General features: G+C 32.4%; 2 protein-coding genes and 2 non-coding genes across 6 annotated transcripts in view; 3 read left to right on the forward strand and 1 right to left on the reverse strand.

Annotated features, from left to right (window-relative positions):
* Positions 1 to 6,501, forward strand: part of LOC124428447 (homeobox protein ceh-30-like) — a 9,249-nt gene extending 2,748 nt beyond the window's left edge. For 2 of the 3 annotated variants that reach the window (XM_046972474.1, XM_046972475.1), the window contains 3 exons: positions 3,158 to 3,384; positions 5,918 to 6,054; positions 6,157 to 6,501. In XM_046972474.1, coding sequence (XP_046828430.1) covers positions 3,158 to 3,384; positions 5,918 to 6,054; positions 6,157 to 6,370 — 578 coding nt within the window. In that variant the 3' untranslated portion in view covers positions 6,371 to 6,501. Of the gene's footprint in view, positions 1 to 3,157; positions 3,385 to 5,917; positions 6,072 to 6,156 lie in introns of all 3 variants that reach the window. The other variant, XM_046972476.1, reaches the window with a different exon arrangement.
* Positions 5,553 to 5,625, forward strand: Trnam-cau. Its single transcript has one exon. It is a non-coding gene; the product is annotated as a tRNA-Met (tRNA).
* Positions 5,776 to 5,848, forward strand: Trnam-cau. The gene has a single exon. It is a non-coding gene; the product is annotated as a tRNA-Met (tRNA).
* Positions 6,502 to 6,707: 206 nt separating the features above from the next.
* LOC124428314 (cyclin-H) lies at positions 6,708 to 8,578 on the reverse strand. Its single transcript, XM_046972248.1, has 6 exons — positions 8,328 to 8,578; positions 7,840 to 8,064; positions 7,583 to 7,756; positions 7,252 to 7,477; positions 7,014 to 7,125; positions 6,708 to 6,937 (listed from the first exon to the last, which is right to left on the reverse strand). Exons 1-6 carry the CDS (start codon positions 8,442 to 8,444, stop codon positions 6,793 to 6,795), a joined length of 999 nt encoding a protein of 332 aa, XP_046828204.1. The 5' UTR covers positions 8,445 to 8,578; the 3' UTR covers positions 6,708 to 6,792.
* Between the last annotated feature and the right edge of the window lie 676 nt (positions 8,579 to 9,254).

A 9,254-nucleotide genomic window follows, 5' to 3' on the forward strand; every position in this document is an offset into this window, starting at 1 on the left:
AATTCAAACTTATCGTTCTTGTAGTAAACGAAAGTACGTAAGTTCGTAGGAAGGAGCACGGTTTCACGAGTTTGATCCATTACTTCCTGTGGGCTCCACGCCCACTCAATGTTCCTACTTCTCGTCCACTATTTATCTGTCTCCTGCTAATTCTGCCATGGAAATGCAACTATACTTGAATACCTAACATGTACGGGCACACGCACATAAGCACGCACAAAGAGGGATATATAAAAAATAAAATAAAATAATATAAAGTAAAATAGATAAAAATAAATAATCCAATATATATATATATATATATATATATATATATATATATACTTTATTAATTCTTAATTATTTCGAAGTTACAAATTTGAACGATAAGTTCGATCCCCTATCGAACGGAACTTTTACGAACGAAAGCGAATTTTTTGTACGTGTAACGAGAGAAAAGAATGTAAAAGAAGAAGAAGAAGAAGGAAAAAAAAAAGAAAAAGAGAAAAGTAAAAAGAAAATAAAGAAATTGTCGATTTAACACTGAACAATGACTATAACTTGAGAAACGTTTGAGAATAATTAATAAGATATGAGAGATTCGTGGAGTTAACCACGTCCCATCTCGTCGCATTTATACCAAACTCACGTCGACTAATTTCTACCGAACTGTGCAGTTATTCGTGATTTACATGGCGTAATGCTCGCCACGATAAATTCGAGATCTAAGGAAAGGACAATTCTCGTTTGCGCCATGCGGTTCGACTGAGATATGTGGGACGTCGACGTCCAACCACAAAGCCGTCAACGTGCTACGTAAATCTTTGCGAGAGCAACTCGAAGGAACGAGAGAGAGAGAAAAAAAAGATAGAGAGAGAGAGAGAGAGAGAGAGAGAGAGCCGCCCAGAAAGACGATCCGCTTTCATGCCGACCAAACCAATTTTCAATTTTTTTTCCTCCTTTTTATTTTTCTTTTTTTTTTTTTCTTTTTAGTTTTAACTTTTCTTCCTTTTTTTCTTTTTTTCTTCCAAAACAATTTCCAGAATCATTTTATATCTAATATTATCTCTTCTTCTCTTTTTTCTTTCTTCTTTCGTGTTTTTTGTTTTTCTTTCTCCTTTAATTACTTTTTGCTCATCTTTTAATTAATCTTTAAATTAAAAAAAAAAAAAAAAAAAAAAAAACAAAAAAAAAGAGGAAGAAGAAGAAGAAGAAGAAGAAGAAAAAATGTTCGATCGAATTAAATAAAAATAAAAATTTATCCTATTTTTATTATCAACATGTGCGCGCGCGCGTGTGCGCGATTACATGATTTTCTTGAATTAATTATCGAATTAATTAACAGTACGATGTCATACGAATGAAAATTAGGCGAACTTTATTGCGTATTTCTCTTAACCCGAGCGTCATTCATCACCGAATAATTAGAAGACAAGTTCACCGTGGCTCGCGGCAATTAGGTAAACTAGAAGGCGTGGTGTTCTATTTCCGCGACGTTCTCCTCGTGTCTTTTCTTCTTTTTATTATTTCTTTTCTTTTTCTATTTCCTTTTCTTTTTTCTTTCTTCTTCTTCTTGTTTCTTTTTTCTTTTTTTTTTTTTTTTTTTTTCTTTGGTTTCTTTCATTCGTCTCCAGTCTCTTTTTGTAGCCGTTTATCTCATCACAGTTTCGGTCCCCTCGGCAACCCTTTTCTTACTTCCTCCTCCTTATCCTCTTCTTCTTCTTCTTCTTCTTCTCCTTCTTCTTCTTAGAGGTCGTTCGTCAATGCAACCGAGTCAGAAACCCGACGACAAATGAGCCAAACGTTTCTTTCCTCTTTCAAGTATCTTCACAGAGAAAGTTCTCCTTCTCTTTCTCCTCCTCCTTCTTCTACTCCTCCTCCTTTTCCTTCTTCTTCTTCTTCTTCTTCCTTCTACCTCCTCCTTCTTCTTCTTCTTCTTCTTCTTCTTCTTCTTCTATGATATCGACTACGAGAGAAGAGATTTTAAACTCTATACGAAATGCTATTCGCCAACTCGACCGAATCAAAGACGGTACGATTTTAGCCGCGGATGACTCCGTTCGAGAGTCTTTAGAACGTGGCCCGAGTTCGAAGTTCTCGAGAAACATGCGAGAAACGCGACAATTACATTCCCCATCTGACAATTAGTAGTCGGTAAACGTTACCTACCAAGTTCTTTTTAATCTTTCTCTTTTATTTATTTTTTCTTTCTTTTCTCTCTCTCTCTCTCTCTCTCTCTCTCTCTCTCTCGAAATATTTATTACCCATCTCAAGACGTTCGATTTAATTTTTTCTCCTTTCTTTTACTTTTTTTTCTCCTTCCACAATGCTATTACCTAAGAAGAAAATGTTATAAGAATATTTTTCGGTGGGAATAAATTTCGTTAAGGAAGAAAAGAAAAAAGAGAAAAAAGAAAGAAAGAAAGAAAGAAAGAAAGAAAGAAAGAAAGAAAGAAAGAAAAAAGAAAAAACAATGGAAGAAAATAAATACGATAAAATCTCCGAAAGTATAATTTTTGTTTTGTTTTCTTTTCATCAAATATTAAAACACTTGCGAGTAGTAGTAGATAGGAGTATATTGGAATTATAAGGTGGGGGAGGAAGCGGGAGGGACGAACTGTTTTTCGTCGGATGACGAATGGGCAGATAATTAGAAGATGATCCTCACCGTTTAAGAGCCCACGGTCTTGTTACCAGAATACTAAAAGAGAACTTGGAAGACATTCCTCATGGGTAAACCGTGAGACGTCATGTACCACTGCCTTGTAACTTGGGATAAGTATAAATATAAACAAGTTTGTGGGATAAGGAGAAGAAGCAAAAAAAAAAAAGAAAAAAGCAAAAAAAAAAAGAAGAACAAAGAAAAAAAAAGAAAAGAAAGAAAAAGAAAAAAGTAAGAAGATTAATGAGAGTAAGGCAATTTTAGGGTAGGTTAATTGGAAAGCTGGGCGATGAACTCCCCCTCCCAACCCTCTCCGTTCGACCAACCGACCGACCGACCGCCTCCTCTACCCACTATCGTATCACCGTCACCTCCTTTTCATTCTATCATTCTATCCTTTTGAAAATATTAATATATTGAATGGCACACACGGAATCTTTTGATTTGAATCCAATGAAATTGGATTTATTTTTACAAATTAGCATTGCGTAAGAAAAAAAAAAAAATTGTTTACAGAGGCGTGTACAAGCAGTAGCGGAGCCAATTCAACAACAGGTGCGGAAAGGGAGATTCAAGAAAGAACTGCCAGCACGATTAGCGACGATGAAAGAAAGAAGAGACCACGTACTGCGTTCACAGCTGCACAAATAAAGTCATTAGAGGCTGAATTTGAAAGGAACAAGTACTTAAGCGTAGCGAAGAGATTACAACTTAGCAAGACTTTGAAACTTACCGAGACTCAGGTGAATTTTTTTTTAATCGAAAGAACGAAAGAAAGAAAGGAAGAAAATAAAAAGGAAGAATTAAAGATTAATATGAAAAAAAAAAGTTGTACTAGAGATAAATTTAGATATAAATGAAGATATTAGAAAACGTTGCGGAGGGAAAGGATGTAGGGGAGGATGGAAAATGGGAAATAAAAGTGAGACAAGTTTAGGCAAGATATTTTCAAACGATAAATCGCAATTAATGTCCTCCAACTTCCGCAGACTTGTGTCACCTGAAATAGTTTAACTTCCATGTACACGGAGGATTTTTCTAAAGGAATCAACTTGACTCTAAATTATTAGTTAGCAGTAGTCATGCCATATGTGTAGAGGCGCCGATAGTATGGCGCCAAGAGGGAGGACTGCCCTTTAGGACCAATTAGCACTTACCCACCCTCTTTTCTTTCTTTCTTTCTTACTTTCTTTCTTCCTTTCATTCTATTCCCTTAACGAAGAAAGTGAACATTTCGAAAGGTTTTTCTTAACTTCCAAGAAAGGATCTTAACTCGATGAAATACCCATCCTGGTTGGATGTATTTTTGAAGGAACGAACGTGTTGAATTATGACGAGCTATCCAAACTTTTTTATGGGTCGAAAGTTACTTTCAAGAAAAAGAAAAAAAAAAAAGAAAAAAAATTCAGACCATTTTTTGCGAATCATTCCTAACGCGAAAACACCTATAATAATAAACACATAAATTAATCTCATACATTAATATTCAATTAGAAATGATAGAACGTTTTATGACTCTCTTTCTCTCTTTCTGGTTAAATGATATTCTACAATTTTCCATTTCATTTTTATCCTATCATTCTATCTCGAAATGAAACATTTAAATTAATAGCTTTTATGACGATACGATCTACGATATAAGAAATAATAATCGGCACGTTAAAGTGTAATATAAATGAATATATAGACTTTGACCAAAATGATATCCGGTGACTTGATAATTGTCGAAAGAGGTCGAAATATTCATGGTTGGCATTTAGAACGAGACGGATAATTATCCGGTGGATCAGGAGAAAAGGGGAAGACGATCAGACGACGGATCAGAGAGAAGAAGGAGACGTGTCGTGCCGCGGACGTAACTGTCACAATATTTCTCAGAGTTAACGAGCCAGCACCGAGCTGCTCCCCTTCTTCTTCTTCTTCTTAGCTTCTTCTTCTTCTTCTTCTTCTTCTTCTTCTTCCTCTTGGCTTCTTCTTATTTTCTCACTCTCTCTCTCTATCTCTCTTTCTTTCTCTTGTGCAAGCACGATGTTACATACAACGTTCCATCGTTCTTAGCCTTTTCTTCGACTAACAGCACACCCATCCCGACGGATGCTGCGCGCCATCAAGGCGTCGGACCGGAGAGGCGTCGATTTTTTAATTAGGATATATTACCAACCGAATGTCACGAATTTTAAACGGACGGCTCCCTTAAAATTCTTATGGGAAAATCGTCCTCGTACATTTTGATAAATAATTTTCATCGTTCTTCTTTTAAATAACTTCTGTTTCTCTTTGTTCCCTGTTAATATCACATAGTTATATATATATATATATATATATATATATATATATATATATATATAACTAAAAAAAGATATATATATCTTTTTTTAGTTAATCTTAAGATTAATTTACAACGTTAAGATTGGTGCAATCTTCGATTGGTCTTTTAATCTCTGTAAAAAAAAAAAAAAGAAAAAAAAATAATCCTCTACGCTTCATCCTACGATAGGATCATCGTAACATCCAAGGGATCTTTTAATGCCAATGATATTCTCTCTTACCTTTTATATCCCGTTGATCAACTTTTGGTTCATCCACCTTTACAAGTGATTTCTCACCTCAAGGACACGAGAGTACTCTGAACTTCCACCCTTCGTTCATCTACCCTCTGAAAAAGCTGTTGACACTTGATAGAGGTGGGGAGGCCATTTATAACAGTGGTCAATCCGGTTTGTGGATGCAGTTTAACGTCATGCCCAGGACCGATTTATATATATATATATATATATATACGTATATGTGTATATGTGTGCGTGTGTATGTATATATATATATATATAAGACATAATATAATTATTTAAAAGCTTTTTTTTTTATTAATATTCGTCTGATCAAATGATAGTAAAAAAAAGCTCCTCAAGAAGCCTCGGTAGCGCAGTAGGCAGCGCGTAAGTCTCATAATCTTAAGGTCGTGAGTTCGATCCTCACCCGGGGCAAATATTTTTTTTTATTTTTTCCTCTCTTTCATTACCAACCCCAGTAGACAGGGATAACTAAAGATTTTCTAAGTTTTCCCTCTTTATTATTAGCTAATAGATTTTATTCGATCGCAATGACATTTTCTATTCGTCGAAAGCTCTTCAAGCGCCTCGGTAGCGCAGTAGGCAGCGCGTAAGTCTCATAATCTTAAGGTCGTGAGTTCGATCCTCACCCGGGGCAAAATTTTCTTTTCTTTTCTTTTTTTTTTTTTTCCATTTTTCGATTTTTCTCTCCCTTTTTCATTTACAGATTAAAATATGGTTTCAAAATAGGCGAACCAAGTGGAAAAGAAAATATACGAATGACGTTGAATTATTGGCACAACAATATTATTCGAGCTTGGGTATACCCGCACCAAGGCCAATTTTCGTTGGAGATCGTTTATGGTAAATTGATTGATGATGTAAATAATTTTTTAAATGTATAAGTATCAACAAAGGGAGGATATTTTCTTTTTCTTTTTTCATATTTTTTTTTTTTTTTCACAGGTTCTTCAATTATCCAACGCAATCTCAACCGGGTGCTACATTTTTCCCGCAACATTTGACGCCATTGCCTTTACCACCTGCTTTACCAATCGTACAACCATTACCTAGTAATTTGCCAACGGGACAACAATCTCCTATATTTCATAATGTACCATTAAGTCATCCTAATCATCATCTTACACAGAGATTAGATTTTAGGCATCAGGAACCTTAAATTAATTCGTTAATTATTATATATTGAGATTGAGGTGCAATGTATACGTAAAGGAATTGCTCGTTCGAACATTGTTTATCTCATTGTTTATCTTTTTTATATAATTGCATTTATAATAAGGATAATTAATATACGTACAAAATAAATAATATTCTAATTACAATTGGAAGTATATTATATTTTATTATCTATCAAATATTTTTTCCTAATTATTATTATTATGACAAAGAATATTTAACAAATGAATTCTTGAATGAATGAATTTCGTGGGAGAGAAAAAAAAAAATATATATATATATATATATATATATATATATATATATATAACGAATATTCTTTTATATATGTACGGAATTGCATTGAGATAATAAATTATTGTATGAATGAAAAAACTTGATAAAATATCTAAAAGAAAATTTTTCTCAAACTGCGGATGGCGATGATAACATTTTATTAACACCTAATGTCTTTTCATCGTGAGCCGCTTGATCTTGTATGATCTTAGCATATTTTTCATTATCTTGTAAATCCTCTTCGTCCAACATTTCTTGCATTCTTTGTTTATATCTAACAAAAAAAAAAAAAAGTTTATATTACGTGAAAACATTATAAGGCATACAAAGAATTTAGAATAATTACTTACATATCACTGTCAGGATTATTCTCTTGATTTCTACACTTGTCTAATTTTTTTTCTATAGCTCTAACAACATCACGTGACGGTGGTTCTACGCATTTAGCCATTGATCTTATTTCTATAATAATAATATACATTGTTTAAATCATTTTGTTAAACAATATTAATTTATAATGTTAATTTATTATAAATTAATTTGTTGAGTTAAACAATGAAATCTTATAAATTATTATATATCACTTACTTCTAACTGCTTCTATTATACCACCTAATTGTTCACTTGGAAATAATATATCCGTTACATAATTGTCTAAATTAGCAGAAGCTCTGGATGCTGCGTGTAAAGTTGCAGCCAAAGCAACTTGGCTTGGAGCATAAAGTAAAACACTATCAGTTAAAAAAACTCTTTCTAAAAATTCATCTATATGTGGCCTCAATTTTTCTGGATTTTCTAATGAAGTATAACGCGTCTAAAAGTTTCAAAACAATGTATTAATATACAAACATCCAAATCTTTAAAAAAAAAAAAAACAAAAAACAAAAAACAAAAAATTAATGATACACAAATGATAGACCTTAATATCAATCATTAATCCTTCAACAGGTCTAAATGGATTGTGTATAGTTAAATTATAATTCAATTGTTGCATAAGTAATAATTCATTATTAAGAATAATATCTGATGCCTTTTCTCTATCCCCTTTAATATTTGCAACAAATTGTGATATTGAAACATTAAATTCTTCAACCTGTGAAAATAATTTTATAATATCATATTGTAACAATATCATAATCCTAATGTTATTAGAATATAATAATAGGAAATAATTACTTTGCAAGCTAAATATACGCATGTGACTAATATCTCCTTTGGATGATAATCCATTACACTGTTCCTTAAATAAAATCTTTTGAAGTAATGTAGAGCAGTAGCAACAGTAGCTCTAGGCATTGGAGGTGTAAAACGACGACAGAAATCACGTAATTGTAATTCATAAAATCTAAGAAGTGTACGTTCCTCATTGTCCGAGAGAAAATGTGCCTCTCTTTCTTCTGGCTTATAGATAGTAATATGAAAATATACAGGATGTTCTATGCATTTAAGAAAATAAGAAATAGATACTAATAATAAAATTATTATCTAAATGTCCTATATTATCGATTGAGTTAAACGTAAACATAACCTCACAATTCATACGTAATTGAATATAAATTTATTTACTTATGACGTAGTTATAAACGAAAAGAAATTATTTAATTCCCTTAACCTCAATTATTATAATACGATTTTTCTTTTTCTAATTCGTTAAAAAAACTTACAGACATATTGGCACCATGTTTTTCAATGAAATCAGCATTGGTTTTCTCCCGTAATGTCGTTAATTCATTCTCGTCTCTAAACATCCAAAATTTATTTTGCGAGCTTTGAGGAAACATTTCTATACGTTGACGCCAGAATGAAGAATAAATCTTTGATTAAATCTATGTAAAAAGATAAATAAAATCACGATTAAACCACAACAATCGACAGATGTTGCACGTGCTGTCGTAATGAAAGTACTTTATCGATTATTGACTAGAGGGCAGCATAGTTTGTTGTCTCATGCGCAGATACGTCGGTACGAACGACACCTACATTTCAAAATCTATTCTAATTTTTTACATTATAATTATAATTATATAATAAATTTAATTTTAAATATTATATTTATAATAATATATATATATATAAATATAAATATTATAATATTTAATATATATAATATATATATATACAACTATTATTAATAAATTTAATTTTAAATAAAATAAAAATAAAAATGAAAACTATTATAATAAAATTTGATTTGAACAATTGAAAATCATATTTCAAAATAAAATTTCTTTTATTATCTTGTAAGACATTAAAATTGATAATGATACGATTAAAAATAAAAGAATTTATTATTCGATTCAAATAATATTATCGTTCATTTAAAGTTAAGAAAAAGAGCAAATAACGATTTGAAAAATTTGGAAGGAATATAAACGAAGACGATGTTTTCTGGCAAACTGGACGCCTACACAGAACGGTAATAAACAAGATCGGCGACAAGGGAGATGGTGGAGTGAGGTAGAACCGATTTTAATATGGACGCCTCCCCCAAGCGGTTGCACGTCCGATCTGAAGGGGCGTTCCAACGACCCTTTGTCAACCGACAACGCCGCTGCATCTTATCACGATCGAGACTTGGGATCTACCCGTTT

This window comes from Vespa crabro, chromosome 12, assembly GCF_910589235.1.
Source record: "Vespa crabro chromosome 12, iyVesCrab1.2, whole genome shotgun sequence".
NCBI lineage: Eukaryota > Metazoa > Arthropoda > Insecta > Hymenoptera > Vespidae > Vespa > Vespa crabro.

Bases quoted from the DNA above. Each gene is read 5' to 3' on its own strand.
- LOC124428314 (XM_046972248.1), bottom strand. From the start codon at position 8,444: ATGTTTCCTCAAAGCTCGCAAAATAAATTTTGGATGTTTAGAGACGAG. The intron at 8,065-8,327 runs GTAAGTTTTTTT...ACTATCTATAAG, and splicing joins AACATGGTGCCAATATGTCT to CCAGAAGAAAGAGAGGCACA. The intron at 6,938-7,013 runs GTAAGTAATTAT...TTTTTTTGTTAG, and splicing joins AATAATCCTGACAGTGATAT to ATATAAACAAAGAATGCAAG.